The 17,603-nt window shown below is 51.0% G+C and overlaps 1 protein-coding gene across 5 annotated transcripts in view; it reads left to right on the forward strand.

Moving 5' to 3' along the window:
- Positions 1 to 17,603, forward strand: part of CFAP36 (cilia and flagella associated protein 36) — a 240,007-nt gene that overhangs the window by 109,365 nt on the left and 113,039 nt on the right. For all 5 annotated transcript variants that reach the window (XM_033936495.1, XM_033936498.1, XM_033936500.1 and 2 more), the window contains one exon: positions 2,453 to 2,501. In XM_033936495.1, coding sequence (XP_033792386.1) covers positions 2,453 to 2,501 — 49 coding nt within the window. The remainder of the gene's footprint in view (positions 1 to 2,452; positions 2,502 to 17,603) is intronic.

Below are 17,603 nucleotides of genomic sequence, written 5' to 3' on the forward strand. Positions count from 1 at the left end.
AGAACAGGCTTTACATACTTTGGACTGTAAGCGGGCTTTAGCTTACTATTTGGAGCGTACTAAGCCCCACAGATCAACTCCCCAACTCTTTCTGTCCTTTGATCCGAATAAATTGGGACATCCTGTTTCTAAACGCACATTGTCCAATTGGCTTGCAGCGTGCATTTCATTCTGTTATGCTCAGTCCGGATTGACACTGGAAGGTTCTGTCACGGCCCATAGAGTTAGAGCTATGGCAGCATCTGTAGCTTTCCTCCGTTCCACTCCTATTGAGGAAATCTGCAGGGCTGCTGTTTGGTCCTCAGTTCATACTTTTACATCTCATTATTGTCTGGATGCTTTCTCCAGACGGGATGGACACTTCGGCCAATCTGTTTTGCAACATTTGTTTTCCTAATGGCCAACCTTCCCTCAATCCCTCTTTTTGTTAGAGTGGAGGTCACCCATCAGTCAAGAATATGCTGCCTGCTTGTCCTGGGATAAAGCACAGTTACTTACCGTAATAGGTGTTATCCAGGGACAGCAGGCAGATATTCTTGCATCCCTCCCACCTCCCCGGGTTGGCTTCTTAGCTGGCTTATCCTAACTGGGGACCGCGCACCTCCGTCGGGCGGGAAGGCACTCACGCGTGCGCGGTGCGGCCTGCTAGAACTTTCCAAGTTCTTAGAGTGCAATCACTCTAAAATTGTCCGTACCGGGGCTCCTTCAGTGCCGTCACCCATCAGTCAAGAATATCTGCCTGCTGTCCCTGGATAACACCTGTTATGGTAAGTAACTGTGCTAAATGGCTCTCTGTCAGAGCCTATAATGTACTTCACAGTAGCATAATTAGATGAAATCACGTATTTTTTGCTCTACAAGATGCACTTTTTTTCTACCCAAAAGTGGGTTGAAATGTCAGTGCATCTTATGCAGTGAGGATGACCACCTCTCCCCCCTCCCCGGTACCTTTTTAAAACACCCCTCACTCTTCCTTCCTTCCTTTTAAAACACCCCCACCCCGCAGTACCTTTTTAAATGCCTGGGCCCGTGCCACTTTCTGAATGGCTGCCATCAATTCTCGCGGGACTCACGAGAACTGACGACAGCCATTCAGAAAGCGACGCAAGCCCAGGCAACAGCAAAGCACACTCCTGCCGGCCGATACAGTACTGGACCACCAGGCTTAAGGGGCGTTTAAAAAGCTATTGCGGGGAGGGCGGTGTTTTAAAAGGAAGGAAGGGCAGGCGTGTTTTAAGAAGGTACCGGGAGGGGAGGGGGAAAAGGAAAAAATTGTTAGTCGGCTGGGATGGATCCCTCCTGTCTCAGCCTACCACTAGACAAACAGAGGTGGGAGGGGGGGCAGGTTACAGGTCAGGGCAGTGGGAAAGGGTACAGAGCCTGGCAGGGAAGGGGGGACAGGGTGCAGAGCCTGGCAGGGAGAGGGGGACAGAGTGCAGAGCCTGGCAGGGAGGGGGGTACAGGGTGAAGAGCCTGGCAAGGAGTGTGGGGTTGGGTGCACAATTTGGGTCAGAATGGTTGTTTTTTTTTCTTGTTTTCCTCCTCTAAATCTAGGGTGCATCTTTTGGTCAGGTGCATCTAATAGTGCAAAAATTACAGTACTTCTGAAGGTTATGAGTATGGGCAGGGAATGGAAAAGATTATGATTGGAGATGGAATGGATTTTAGCTGAGACGGGTGAGGATGGGTTAGATTCTAGCGGGAGCAGGCAGGAATGGGTCAGAGTTCTGTCCCTCTGCAACTCTCTAGTGCACTATTGAACCAGAACTTTTACTTTTAGTTTTGAAAGGGGGGGGGGGGACATTTTCAAAGTGAATTTCTGCAGATAAACAGATGAGAAAAGTATGAACACTGTCTACAATACATTCCCCCTCCCCACAGGTAATGGAATGGCATAGGGGGCTTTGTTGGAGAAGGGCCAGCAAAGTGTGCATGGAGATATTATGGGGATTCTAAAATATCTGTTTTACATTGCATACATTGCAACTAAGTACACAGGGTAAAGAATTTTCCAAGGGAAACAGAGAAATTTCCTTTTCAAAATTTGCTTGGAGGCTCATTTATGCCAGCTTGCAAGCACTATAGGAACTATAAAACATTCCCTCCCTACTCCTAAGCTACTCAAATTATTTTTATATTCATCACAGCACTTTGTGTCAGTATTCTATTTTGAAGTACACAGCATTTACTTTTTTACCATGAACATATAATAATTGTGGTTTTATTTATTTGATATAATTTGTATAGAGTCTAGTAACAATAGCAATGAATAAATCATAACACTTGACTATACAATCAGTTTCATTTTACTGACCAAAACAAACTTTCCCCTTCATTTCCCCAACCCTCTATCCCTTCAATTTAAAACAATTTGCACACCTAAGGCCTCAACAAATAATCACATCTCTGACTGTTGTGGTTATATTTACATATTGCTTTTTTTCTTTTGTAGACGATCAAAGGAAGAATATGAGCAAGAACAGCTAACTAAAGTTACCAAGGTCAGTGTATTGTCTTTTGCTTGAAATTGTTTAAATAATAAGCCCAAAGGATCCTTAGTTGCAAAAAATGAAGAAATAACGGCAGCATGACCTAGCAATACAAAGTGGATTCTTGTGCAACAAGACTGGTAGTCTTGACCATAGGGTTAAACCCCCCATTAGTTGCAAGGGTTGTAGAGAGCCCACTGTTTGTTTTCATGCTCCATCTCCCATCACTCTTGGATGAGCTCCACCCACTCAGTCATACTCTCTACAAGCAAGGAGTAAGGAGCCTGTCTGTTCTACTCGAGTTTAATCTTCATTATTTCAGGTTTTTTTTGTAAATTATCCAGTCAGAAGCTTTCAGTGCTGCAGAGGATCCCGGTACTTCCAGGGCATCTCTGGCTGCGAGAAGATACAGACTCTCAGGGCTGAGGTATGTAGCCCACAGGCACATGCCTCCCATGATTCCTGTGTGGCCAGTCTGCATCAGTAGTTCTCTGAGCTCAAAGTCCGTACCCTTGGAAATAATCTCGCCCCAAGTTCATCTGCAGTGGGCTTGAGTGGCTTGCTCCAGGTTCTGTCCACAGTGGGCTCAGTGGATCCCGTGGCGGTTTATCCATGTTTGGAGCCAACTATGTTTCTCATCTCACGAAGTTGCATGGCTCCAGTGGAGATCTGAGGTCCATTCCCACCTCAGGGACTGGATGGCAGTCCGAAGAAGCAAGCCATCTGTTGAACTCCAGGATTGTCTGAGACAGCAATCTTCTCTCATTTGAGGTTTCCCTATGCAGCTCCAGCAGAGCAGCATTACACCATGAGTAAAGCTATTGCAGCCTATGGGGAGTGGGGGGAGAGATCTTTAACAGTTCTTTTAAAAGTTTCCGAGGTTAGGGATCAGGTCCCCCACCTCCAAAATCCCTTCTGTTATGTCCCTTCCAGATTCCATATGCTAGGTGTTCAATCCCAACCCACAATCCAGAAGTTGTAGAAATCCACAACTTTTCTGAGCACATGCTCCACTCCCTTAGCCTGAGAGCTAGCAAACATATCCAGTTACATTTTCTGCAAGCAGTCCGTGCAGAAGTCTTTTGCAATAGCTGTGCTTCTTGTTCATATTTTACAATATAAGAACATAAGCAATGCCTCCGCTGGGTCAGACCTGAGGTCCATCGTGCCCAACAGTCCACTCACGCGGCGGCCCAACAGTAATCCTCTATCTATACCCCTCTATCCCCTTTTTCAGCAGGAAATTGTCCAATCCTTTCTTGAATCCCAGTACCGTACTCTGCCCTATTATGCCCTCTGCAAGCACATTCCAGGTGTCCACCACACGTTGGGTGAAGAAAAACTTCCTAGCATTTGTTTTGAATCTGGCCTCTTTCAACTTTTCTGAATGCCCTCTTGTTCTTTTATTTTCCGAAAGTTTGAAGAATCTGTCCCTCTCCACTCTCTTTATGCCCTTCATGATTTGTAAGTCTCTATCATATCCCCTCTGAGTCTCCTCTTCTCCAGGGAAAAGAGTCCCAGTTTCTCCAATCTCTCAGCGTATGAAAGGTTATCCCAGGACAAGCAGGCAGGTATTCTCACTAGTGGGTGATGTCATCAGACAGAGCCCCGGTACGGACGTCTCACAAGCACGTGTTGCTTGTAGAAACTTAAAAATTTCTAGATGCCCGCACCGCGCATGCGCCGGTGCCTTCCCGCCCGGAGGTCCGGGCGTGTCTCCTCAGTTCTTTTCTTTCCGCGGAGCTGAGAAGTTCAACTTCATCATGCGCTAGCTGAATTCAGTTAAAATTGCCTTCCTTGTCCGCGTTTTCGCTTTCTTTTAATTACAGTTAACAGTACTTTTCTTTTTCAGTAAAAAAAAAAAAAAAAAAAAGAAGATTATTTCCTCCGGCGGGTCGAACGGGCCGGCCACGTGGCTCAGGCCCACTGGCTTCGACCTCGCGGCGGAGATTTTCCGGCCTATGTCCCGGCCAATCACCGGGTTTAAAAAGTGCAGCAAGTGCCAACGCGCGATTTCACTCACGGACCCTCACCGGCGCTGTTTGCAGTGTTTGGGCCCTGACCACATTCCGAAATCGTGCAGGCCTTGCTCTACCCTTACGGCACGCTCATTCAAGCGGCGTTGCCTATTGTGGGAATCGATGTTCAAGATGGACGCAGCTAAGGATCCCTCAGCCTCCACTTCATCTGATACCTCCCCGGTTCGGGCGAAACCGGTATCGACCCCTCCTGCATCGAGTGTGGTGAAACCGGCATCGTTCACCCCGACACCATCCACGAGCTCGACGTCGGTGCCTGCCCCGGTCTCCTCGGTTCAGGTACCTCTTCCTTCCACAGTGCCACCAGTGGTCATCAAAGTGCCGAAAGCTACTAAGCAGAAGCACTCGGCCTCGAAGGAGCGCGATGACCGTGCAGGAGGACCCCCTTTCGGTGCGGATCCCTCCTTATCGGCTTCGCTACGGTCCGTGCTGGAAGCTCAATTCGTTGAGCTCATGCAGACCATCGGACCCGGGCTCATCGCTGCCATACAGGGTGACCTCCCGGTACCGGCCCAAAGGGGCGGTCCGCCCCCTCCCCCTCCTCCACACCGTTCGACCTCGAAAACCGACGAGGACGAACGGGGGAGGGCGGCGATGCCCATGCGGCAAGCCTCGCTTACCGATATGCCGCCATTAGAACCCATTACGCCTCCGCGCCAACATGGGACCAGACCTCCGATCGATACTCAAAGCCCTGGGCATAGTCAGGAAGAGTTCTTCCGTACTCCTTACCAGACTTGGGTAGCATCGCAAGAATCCGCATCGCAACCCCAGTTGCGATCCACCGCTTCCAGCCCTATCCACCACTTGGGGGCCTCGGGAGACCATGCGATGCACAGACGATCCCGATCCCCGTCCCGCCACCGAGACGGGCACCGATCAAGACACTCATCCTGGCACTCTTCACGCCACTCGGAGGTGTCACCGCAGAAAAAACTGCAACGTATGGGATACTCCTCCTCGGAGGTGTCCCCTCCGGAGGGACCGGAGTACGAGGAGACACCCGTACCCGATTCTCCTTGCCACTCCCCGATGTCCATGGATCCGGAGGCCTCTTCCTCCTCCAGCCCGTCCCACAGACCGACGCTGGCGGATCAATTGTCTTTCTCATCATTCCTCCGACAAATGGCGGATGATCTGGATGTGACCCTTGACACGGGCTCCCGATACTCCAAAGAGTACCTGGACACCATGCATTTACCTAACCCTCCAACGGAGTCGCTTCGGCTCCCCCTGCATAAATTGCTGGATCAGACCTTCATGCAGTGTTTCGAAACACCGTACTCCATACCGGCGATTCCCAGCAAACTCGATGCTCGATACCGCATCGTGCACCATAAAGGGTTTGAGGGCCCTCAACTCTCCCACCAATCCCTACTGGTCGAGTCCTCTCTTAAACGCTCTCATCCCTCCCAGGTCTACGCCTCTGTACCGCCGGGCCGAGAGGGGAGAACGATGGACAAATTTGGTAGAAAATTCTATCAAAACTCCATGATGGCGTCACGGGTACTGAACTACAATTTCTTTTTCTCTTCCTATCTGGAGTTCTTCTTGCCGGTGCTCCGCAAGTTCACTCCGTTCATAGACAACCAAGCTCGATTCGAGTTCGAGGAAGTGATAGCCTCCCTCTCCCAATTACGCCTCCAGCTGATGCAATCACATCAACCCCACAACTCACCCTGAGGAACAGATTCCAGATCTTACAGGAAGGAACGGCCGACGAGAATCAGGAAGACGCCCATCACACGACTCCAGTTCCGGGGACATCTGATCAACATCCCCAAAGGAAGCGCAGAGTAATAGTCATCGGGGACTCCATGTTGAGGGGCACCGAGGGACCAATATGCAGACCAGATATGCAGTCGAGGGAGGTCTGCTGTCTGCCTGGAGCCAGAATACGAGATGTGACAGCCTGTCTTGATAGGCTTCTCAGGCCCAAGGACCACTTCCCAATGCTGCTCATCCACGTCGGAACGAATGACACTGCCAAGAACACCCTGGAGGGCATAGCTAGAGACTTCGGAGCTCTGGGGGAGAGGCTGAAGCAGACAGGAGCACAGGTAGTATTCTCTTCAATTCTTCCTGTTAGGGGCAAGGGAAGAGACAGGGACGACCGTATTCTGAAGACAAATGAGTGGCTACAACGATGGTGCTGGGAAATGAACTTCGGATTCCTGAATCACGGGGAGGCACTACAGGGACTCCAGGGATCGGACGGACTCCACCTGACCAACAGAGGTAAGAACGTCTTCGGACACCGAGTAGCCCGCCTGCTTCGAAGGGCTTTAAACTAGGTAAGTTGGGGGAGGGTACCCATTTATATACCGGAGCAGTAAGTAACAATCCTGATAAGGCGAACCAAAACTCCACTTCTAGGTCAGAGGTAAGTACCCTTGCTGCAAAAGATTCGCTAGGAGACACTCTAATTCAGATGGGTAACTCTCTAAAAGAGTTTAGACACAAAGAGTGGAGAGCTATGTATGTAAATGCACACAGCCTAGGGAATACATTTCTAGAACTAGAAACAGAAATAGTAAATGCAGACCTGGACGTGGTGGCAATATCCGAAACATGGTTCACTGACTCTCATGGGTGGGATATAACTATACCAGGATATAACCTGCTTCGCCAAGATAGGGAGGGTAAGTTGGGAGGTGGGGTAGCACTTTACATCAAAGAGAACATCAAGACAACTAGGATCACAGATGTCAAGTACACTGGGGAATCCATCTGGGTAAATCTGGCCAGAGGCGGAGAGAAATGCCTATACCTCGGTGTGGTATACAGACCTCCAAGACAATCGGAGGACAAAGACAAAGAATTAATTGAAGACATTGAGAACATCACCTTACGGGGGGACGTTGTCCTGTTGGGGGACTTCAACATGCCTGATGTAGACTGGAACACATTCTCAGCAACAACTTGTAGTAGCAAGAGGATATTAACATCCATGAAGGGAATACAGCTCAAACAAATGGTACTGGAGCCCACTAGGGCCCAGGCCATCCTGGACCTGATACTTACGAACGGGGAAAGCGTCACGGAAGTCTTGGTGGGAGAAACGCTGGCAACCAGTGACCATAACATGGTATGGTTCAACCTTAGAAAGGGCTTCCCTAGATCACAAACAAAAACGAAGGTACTCAATTTCCGGGGCACTGACTTCGCAAGCATGGGTGATTTCGTCCATCAGACGCTACAGGCTCAAGAAACAACGGATGATGTGGAAGCTATGTGGTCAACACTGAAAAGGACACTACACGAAGCAACTATCCGCTACATAAAATCGGTAAATAAACAACAAAGAAAGAAGAAACCCCGTTGGTTCACTGATGAGATCTCACACCTAGTCAAGGACAAGAAAAGAGCATTTCTTTCATACAAACGCACCGGGGAGAAAGAAGCTAAAATTGAATACAAGACATGGTCTGCAGTGGTCAAAACAGCAGTCAGGGAGGCCAAACTTCGAGTGGAAGAAACTCTAGCAAAGAACATTAAGAAAGGGGACAAATCCTTCTTCAGGTATATTAGTGACAGGCAGAAGAACACAAACGGGATAGTACGTCTTAGAACAGCAGATGGGATTTATGTGGAAACAGATTCCGAAAAAGCCAAACTACTGAACGATTACTTCTGCTCAGTCTTTACCTGCGAGGCACCTGGACACGGGCCACAGCTGGAAGCAAAGCCAAGCAAGGAAGATCCATTTCAGAATTTTGGATTCTCACCAGCTGATGTTTACAGCGAACTGTCAAGACTCAAGGTAAACAAAGCCATGGGACCAGACAAATTGCACCCACGAGTACTCAGGGAGCTGTGCGATGTCCTGGCGGAACCATTAACCATGCTCTTCAATCTCTCCCTAAGTACAGGGAGAGTCCCCCTGGACTGGAAAACAGCTAACGTCGTTCCACTGCACAAAAAGGGTTGCAGAGCAGAGGCTGCAAATTACAGACCAGTAAGTCTCACATCAATAGTGTGTAAACTCATGGAAACACTACTTAAATGTAAATTAGACACGATTTTGGATGAGGGGAATCTAAGGGATCCTAGTCAACATGGATTCACTAGGGGTAGGTCATGCCAATCCAATCTTATCAGCTTCTTTGATTGGGTAACAGGAAAGCTGGACTCGGGAGAGTCTCTGGACATAGTGTACTTGGACTTCAGTAAAGCTTTCGACAGCGTCCCACACCGTAGACTATTAAACAAGATGAAATCAATGGGGTTAGGTGAGATACTAATTGCATGGGTCAAGGATTGGCTGAGTGGAAGACATCAGAGGGTGGTGGTCAACGGCACCCTCTCTGAGACATCGGAGGTGACCAGCGGAGTGCCACAGGGCTCGGTCCTGGGTCCACTCCTTTTTAACATATTCATAAGAGACTTGACCCAAGGGCTTCAGGGTAAAGTAACTCTGTTCGCTGATGATGCCAAACTATGTAATATAGTAAGTGAAAGCAATCTGCAGGATAGTATGACGCAGGATCTGCTTACGTTGGAAAACTGGTCCTCGACATGGCAGCTGGGCTTCAACGCTAAGAAATGTAAGGTTATGCATCTCGGTAGCAGAAATCCATGCAAACCTTACACCTTAAATGGAGAAACACTAGCTAGGTCTTCAGAAGAAAGAGACTTGGGAATAATCATCAGTGCAGACATGAAGGCCGCCAAACAAGTGGAGAAGGCCTCATCCAAAGCAAGGCAACTTATGGGATGTATCAATAGAAGCTTCGTTAGCCGCAAATCTGAAGTCATAATGCCACTGTACAGAACCATGGTGAGACCTCATCTGGAGTACTGTGTGCAATTCTGGAGGCCACATTACCGTAAAGACGTGCTTAGAGTTGAGTCGGTTCAGCGGATGGCCACCAGGATGATCTCGGGGCTCAAGGGTCTCTCGTACGAAGAAAGACTGAACAAATTGCAGCTCTACACTCTAGAGGAGCGCAGGGAGAGGGGGGACATGATTGAGACATTTAAATACATCACGGGACGTGTCGAGGTGGAAGAAGACATCTTCTTTCTCAGGGGACCCTCGGTCACAAGGGGGCATCCATTCAAACTCAGAGGAGGGAAATTCGATAGTGACATAAGGAAGTATTTCTTCACAGAAAGGGTGGTAGATCACTGGAACAAACTTCCAGAGCAGGTGATCAAGGCCACCAGCGTTATTGACTTTAAGAATAAATGGGATGCCCTAGTAGGATCCTTACGAGGGTCAAGTTAAGGAACTAGGTCATTAGTACTCAGACTTAATGGGGTGGGTCAGTAGAGTGGGCAGACTTGATGGGCTATAGCCCTTTTCTGCCGTCATCTTTCTATGTTTCTATGTTTCTAATCCTCCTTCGATGCATTCGAACTCTCGGCACGTGCTGCTGCAAGCGCGGTAGCCATGCGTCGCCTGGCATGGCTCCGTACAATCGATATGGATCCCAACCTCCAGGACAGACTCGCCAACGTACCATGTGCTGGAGCTGACCTGTTCGATGAGTCTATCGAAACTGTTACCAAGAAGCTGTCGGATCATGAAAAATCCTTTCAATCCATCCTACGGCCCAAACCCAAACCTCAACAGTCTCGACCCTCCAGGCCACCCCTGATTTACCAGCGGCGTTACATGCCCAGACAAACGCCCGCTGCGAGACAGCCTGCGAAGAGACAACCCCCCCAGAAGTCTCAGCAAAAACTCCAGCCACCGGCTGTACCTAAGGCTCCCCAGCCCTTTTGACGCCCCTCCCGGGAGCATAACCTCGGCCTCTCCCATAGGGGGCCGCCTCCATCTTTTTTACCATCGATGGGAGGCCATAACCACGGACCTATGGGTCCTCTCCATCATAAGAGAAGGATACTCTCTTCAATTCCACCGGGTCCCCCCGGACCATCCTCCAAGAGAGTATCTTTCAAGCTCGACGCAGACCGCCCTTCTTCTTCAGGAAGTCCAAACCTTACTCCAGCTTCGGGCTGTCGAGCCGGTCCCGTCAGACCAATTGAACCGAGGGTTTTACTCCCGGTACTTCCTCGTCCCGAAGAAAACGGGCGACCTGCGACCCATTTTAGACCTTCGGGTCCTCAACAAGTTCCTGGTCAAAGAGAAGTTTCGCATGTTGACTTTGGCTTCTCTATACCCCCTCCTCGAGCAGAACGACTGGTTATGCTCCCTGGATCTCAAGGAGGCCTACACTCACATCCCCATTCACCCGGCCTCCCGAAAGTTCCTCAGATTTCGGGTGGGAAATCTGCACCTACAGTATCGAGTGCTACCATTCGGCCTATCTTCGTCCCCCAGAGTCTTCACAAAGTGCCTGGTGGTAGTGGCCGCGGCACTCCGGGACAGGGGTCTACAGGTGTTCCCATACCTCGACGACTGGCTCATCAAGGCCCCGTCAGCCCCAGAGGTCACTTCGGCGGCCTTGGCTACAACCTACTTCCTCCAGAATTTGGGCTTCGAGATCAACTTTTCCAAGTCTCATCTACAACCCACCCAGTCCCTCCCCTTCATCGGAGCGGTCCTGGACACCACCCGACTCCGAGCATTCCTGCCTCTGCAACGCATGGAGTCTCTTCTTCACCTCTGCCAGTCGGTGTCTACTCGCCAAACCCTACCGGCGAGACAACTGATGGTGCTCCTGGGCCATATGGCCTCCACAGTACATGTGACACCCTTTGCCAGACTCCATCTCAGGATCCCCCAGTGGACCCTGGCATCACAGTGGAATCAGACGTCCGATCCACTATCCAAACACATCTTAGTCACACCTGCTCTTCGGCAGTCTCTACTTTGGTGGATGACCTCTTCGAATCTATCCAGAGGTTTGCTGATGCACTCTCCCCCCCATCAGAAAGTTCTCACAACCGATTCGTCGAATTATGCATGGGGGGCCCACCTGGATGGTCTCCGCACCCAAGGATTCTGGACCAGTGCGGAAAGACTACACCAAATCAATCTACTGGAACTCAGAGCCATCTTCAATGCGCTCCAAGCTTTCCAACACCTACTTCACGACATGGTAATCCTCATTCGCACAGACAATCAGGCCGCCATGTATTATATCAACAAGCAAGGAGGCACGGGCTCGGCCCTCCTTTGCCAGGAAGCTCTACGAGTCTGGGACTGGGCGGTGCGCCACAACGCCCTCCTCAGAGCAGTCTACATTCAGGGGGAGAACAACGTCTTAGCAGACAAACTGAGTCGTCTACTACAACCGCACGAATGGACTCTCCATTCCAGCCCCCTTCACCAAATCTTCACACAGTGGGGGACGCCTCAGATAGACCTCTTTGCGGCTCCCCACAACTCCAAACTGCCTCAGTTTTGCTCCAGGATCTACACCCCTCATCGCCTCGAGGCAGATGCTTTTCTACTGAACTGGGGGAAACGATTTCTATATGCATTCCCACCATTCCCGCTGATCCAGAAGACTCTGGTCAAGCTGAAACTCGAACAGGCCACCATGATCCTAATAGCTCCTCGGTGGCCCAGACAACCTTGGTTCCCCCTCCTACTTCAACTCAGCAGCAGGGAACCAGTACCACTTCCAGTGTTTCCTTCACTACTTACTCAACATCAAGGATCACTGCTTCATCCCAACCTGCAGTCTCTCCACCTGACAGCTTGGTTCCTCTCAACGTAACCCCTCACCACTTCTCTCAAGAAGTGAGGGAGGTCTTGGAAGCTTCCAGGAAGCCCGCCACTCGACAATGCTACTCCCAGAAATGGACTAGATTCTCCTCATGGTGTGTTTCTAAATCAAAGGAACCTCAGCGAGCTTCCTTATCCTCCGTGCTGGACTATCTCCTACACCTATCTCAATCCGGGCTCAAGTCTACATCCATACGAGTCCACCTGAGCGCTATTGCGGCGTTCCACCAGCCCCTACAAGGGAAACCCCTCTCGGCCCATCCGGTGGTCGCCAGATTTATGAAAGGACTCTTCCATGTTAACCCTCCTCTCAAACCACCCCCAGTAGTTTGGGACCTCAATGTAGTCCTTTCCCGTCTCATGAAGCCCCCGTTTGAACCACTCAACAGGGCCCCTCTTAAGTATCTCACCTGGATAGTGCTTTTCCTGGTAGCCCTTACGTCCGCTCGCAGAGTCAGCGAACTCCAGGCACTGATGGCGGATCCACCATTCACAGTATTCCATCATGACAAGGTGGTCCTCCGCACTCACCCGAAATTCCTGCCTAAGGTGGTCTCAGAATTTCATCTCAACCAATCCATTGTACTTCCAGTATTCTTCCCTAAGCCCCATTCTCACCACGGAGAATCGGCCCTTCACACTCTAGACTGTAAACGTGCGCTGGCTTTCTACCTGGATCGCACCAAGCCACACAGAACCACTCCTCAACTTTTTATCTCCTTCGACCCTAATAAGTTAGGAAGACCCGTATCAAAGCGCACCATCTCTAATTGGATGGCGGCTTGTATCTCTTTCTGCTATGCCCAGGCTGGATTATCACTTCCTTGTAAGGTCACAGCCCATAAGGTCAGAGCAATGGCAGCCTCAGTAGCATTCCTTAGATCAACACCAATCGAGGAAATTTGTAAGGCTGCCACCTGGTCCTCGGTTCACACATTCACCTCACATTATTGTCTGGATACTCTCTCCAGACGGGATGGACAGTTTGGCCAAACAGTATTGAAAAATTTATTCTCTTAAGTCGCCAACTCCCCCTCCATCCCACTGAGGTTAGCTTGGAGGTCACCCACTAGTGAGAATACCTGCCTGCTTGTCCTGGGATAAAGCAATGTTACTTACCGTAACAGTTGTTATCCAGGGACAGCAGGCAGCTATTCTCACGTCCCACCCACCTCCCCTGGGTTGGCTTCTCAGGCTAGCTACCTGAACTGAGGAGACACGCCCGGACCTCCGGGCGGGAAGGCACCGGCGCATGCGCGGTGCGGGCATCTAGAAACTTTTAAGTTTCTACAAGCAACACGTGCTTGTGAGACGTCCGTACCGGGGCTCTGTCTGATGACATCACCCACTAGTGAGAATAGCTGCCTGCTGTCCCTGGATAACAACTGTTACGGTAAGTAACATTGCTTTTTCCCTACCCTTTATCAAACGTGTCGCTCTCCTCTGAACCCTCTCGAGTATCGCCATATCCTTCTTAAGGTACGGCAACCAATATTGGACGCAGTACTCCAGAAGCGGACGCACCATCGCCTGATACAACGGCAGGATAACTTCTTTCGTTCTGGTTGTAATATCCTTCTTGATTATACCTAGCATTCTATTCGTTCTCTTAGCAGCACTGCGCACTGTGCCGTCGGCTTCATTGTCAAGTCCCTTTCTTGGGTACTCTCATTCAATAACATCCCTCCCATCGTATAGCTGTACCTTGGGTTTCTGCTTCCCACATGTAGTACTTTACATTTCTCAACGTTGAACTTCATCTGTCATCTCGTCGCCCATTCCTCCAATTTGTTCAAGTCCCTTTGTAATTCTTCGCAGTCCTCTTTAGTCCGAGCTCCACTAAATAGTTTGGTGTCATCCACGAATTTTATTATCTCGCACCTCGTCCCTGTTTCTAGATCATTTATAAATATATTAAATAGCAGCGGTCCGAGCACCGAGCTCTGCGGAACACCACTCGTGACTCTTCTCCAGTCCGAGTAGTGGCCCTTCACTCCTACCCTCTGTTTCCTACCCGCCAACCAATTTCTGATCCATCTATGTATGTCTCCTTCCACCTCATGGTTCTTCAGTTTGTTTCTCTGTGACTTCAGTACCTTGAGACCCCTCCCCGGTGGTCCCCAGTCAGAGAAAAGGACGTAGTCCTGCTGTGCCGGACTGCAGCTCCATAGAGAAACTGGTAGATCTGTGGAGCTAGCCTGGGTTCCTTCCTTGGGAGTCTGCTGGCTGGTGACCCTGTCACAGGTTCTAGCGCAGGCTGTGTGCGTCTGGAGTGAAACCCGCCTGGGTTTCAAGGTGCAGGCTGCCTTTCCTGTCCCTGATTGCGTGGCAGAGAATCCGTGGGGGCGGAGGTTGTAGTCATTATCTAGCCAGCTGGCAGTCTGAAGATCTTCCATTCTGGGCATTTGGTGCTGCTTCTGAGGCAGAAAGTCCTTTTTCTACACTTAACTGCTTTTAAAAATGCTGACAAGCAAAGGCACTATAGAACTGTGAGTACCTCCATTATTTCCTATGGGAACTTTGGGGGTGTCGTGTGGAACAATTTAAAAGTCTTTTTTCACAGTTTCTGTGTGTAGGGTTCAGGTCCCAGAAATGTGAAAAATGTGTTAACCACAATATAACAGCTCCATACAAGGTTAACTAAATAGACTCTTGTGTATCGTGAAGGAAAGATCTCTGTTGACCACCCCAAAGATCATATTTCTATTCTCCTTTGAATTTTATTGGTGGTTGAGGTTATCTTTCATTGACCAAAACCTTCACATTTAAATTACTGTGAAGTATGTCAGTCTAATTCAAGTTTTCTACTCGATTTTCTATTTATCCAATAATTTATAATAATTATTACTTTTTTTAAAAAAAATTTTAATTATTCTTTTTTTTTTCCATGAAATTTTATTGAATATTTGAGCAATACACAAAAAGGGAAAGAACCAATACAAAAGTAAAAAGCATTATCCCAGGACAAGCAGGCAGCATATTCTCACATGTGGGAACTCACATGTGGGTGACGTCATCTACGGAGCCCCAACGCGGACAGCTTTTCAAGCAAACTTGATTGAAGTTTCAAGCTTGCTATGCTGCACCACACATGTGCATGCCTTCTCCCTCCACTAGAGGGCGCATCCCCACCTCGTGGTCCTCAGTTCTGTTTCTTCCGCGGAGCCAGAAGCCCTGTTGTGTTTTTGCTCCGTGCTAAATTGCCTTCTGTCACCGCGGCTGGGTTGTTTTTCTTAGTCGCTGTGAGTTTTTTTGTTTTTCCTTCCATCGTGTAGTTGTACATCATCGAAAAAAAAAAAATAATACTTCCGTCCAGGCTCCGGGGGCTCCCGGTTGCCGCGGCCGCGGAACCTCGTTCGTTCGCGGCCTTGTTTTTTGTACATGTCCCGGCCTCTGTCGGGCTTTAAGAAGTGCACCCGGTGCGATCGGTTGCTCTCGATCACCGATCCCCACCGGTGGTGCCTTATCTGCCTGGGTGCGGATCACCCTACGGACTCCTGCCCTTGGTGTTCCACCTTCCAACCTCGGGCGCTCCGCCGCCGGCAAGCCCGCATGGCGGAGCTCTTCATTGTGGAACCCGCGGCGGGGAAGGCCTCGACGTCGGCCTCGGCTTCGGCCCCGGCTTTGACCTCGGCCTCGGTACCCTCGACCTCGCCTCGGATGCCTTCTTCCTCGAAGTCTTCATCCTCGACCCCGAAGTCGGGCCCGGGTAAGTCCCCGCTTCCTTCCTCAGCTCCATCGAAGGAGCTTCTTCGGGCTTCTCGATGGGGGCGGATGGGGGCGGGTCTTCGGGCTTCTCGATGGGGGCGGATGGGGGCGGGTCTTCGGGCTCCTCGATGGGGGCGGGTGGGTCGTCCTCGGCCCCACCCCGGACGTCGAAGTCGGGTGCTCCTCGGGAATACTCGCTGCCGAGGTCGCCCTCTGCGGAGCACCCACCAGCGTCGGACATGCCGTCTATGATGGCCGTCCCTGTGTTCCAGAACATGCTCCGAGCGCTTATCTCCTCGGAGCTGTCCTCCGCTCTGGCACATTTGCAGCCGTCCTCTGCCCCAGCCTCGGCTCCGGCCTCGGTCCCGGTGTTGCCACCTGCCTCGGCCCCGGCCTTAGCCTCGGTCTCGGCTCCGGACCAGCCTGAGCGTAGTGTTCAACCTCGGGACAAGGTGCGCCGGGTTCGCAGGATTTCTTCCTCCGACTCCTCGTTGGGAGCCGCTGGCCTCGGGCGAAGCGCCGGTCCAGGAGGTCCAAGCGTCCTCGTGGGTCTCCTCGGCGGCGGGGTCGCTCCTCGCCGGCCTGGGAGGTCGAGGCTCTTAGGGTTTCGGAGCTCAGCCTGTCAAATCCGAGGCTGTTCCATTCCCCTGCGAGGAAGGGTTCGAGGGATTCCTCCCCGCGGCGGCGGAAGGTCTCGGTGCCCCGTACTCCAGGGACTTCCCCGAGGGGCTCCTCGGGGCCTCGGAGGTCTCCGACCCCGGCGCATTCCCTCGGTGCGGCTTCCTGGGGGTCGGAGGCTGGCACGGGTCGTGAGCCCCGCTACTCGCGCAAAGCATCCCCGTCGTTTTCGGCGGCGTGGGGCTCTCGCTCTCCTTCCCCTCCTTTGCGTCCCTCCTCGTTTTCGAGATTTGTGGTGGACATGGGGAAGGCTTTGGATCTGGACCTGTTCTGCAGCAGACTTTCTTGCGGAATTTGGATTCCCCCTATGCGGTGACGGCTGTCCACTCCAAGATGGAATCCAAATACCGCACGGTGCCTTGTAAGGGTTTTGAGAAGGCTCAGTTGTCCCACCAGTCTTTGCTAGTGGGGTCTTCTCTTAAGAAATCCCAGCCTTCTCGGGTGTCCGCGGCGGTTCCGCCGGGGCGGGAGGGGCGCACACTGGATAAATTTGGGCGGCACCTCTACCAAAATTCCATGATGGCGAATAGGGTTCTAAACTATGCGTTTACATTCACCTCCTACCTCCGTCATCTGGTCAAGTCCATGCCCCGTTATCACGGGGTCATGCCTGAATCTCATAGGGGGGACTTTGGAAAGCTAATGGATTCTCTGTTCCAGCTACGCCTTTTTCTATTCCACGCCACCTACGATGCCTTTGAATTGACCTCTAGAGTCTCCGCGTTTGTGGTGGCGATGCGTCGCCTGGCGTGGTTGCGTATCGTGGATATGGACCCCAATCTGCAGGAGCGCCTGGCCAATTTGCCCTGCGTTGGCTCGGAGCTCTTTGATGAGTCTCTGGAGGCGGCTACAAAACGCCTCTCCGAGCACGAACGCTCCTTCGCCTCCCTCGTGCGTCCTAAGGCGAAGGTGTCTGCTCCGAAGCCTTACCGTCCTCCACCTAGGCGCTATCCACAGAAGACCACGCCGGCTTTCTCCAGGCCCCCGCCGAGGAGACCCCCTCAGCAGTCCAGGGCTCAGCAGCAGAAGCCTCAGGCGCAAGGGGCA

The sequence above is a fragment of the Geotrypetes seraphini genome, chromosome 3 (genome assembly GCF_902459505.1).
Source record: "Geotrypetes seraphini chromosome 3, aGeoSer1.1, whole genome shotgun sequence".
In the NCBI taxonomy this organism is placed as follows: Eukaryota; Metazoa; Chordata; class Amphibia; order Gymnophiona; family Dermophiidae; genus Geotrypetes; species Geotrypetes seraphini.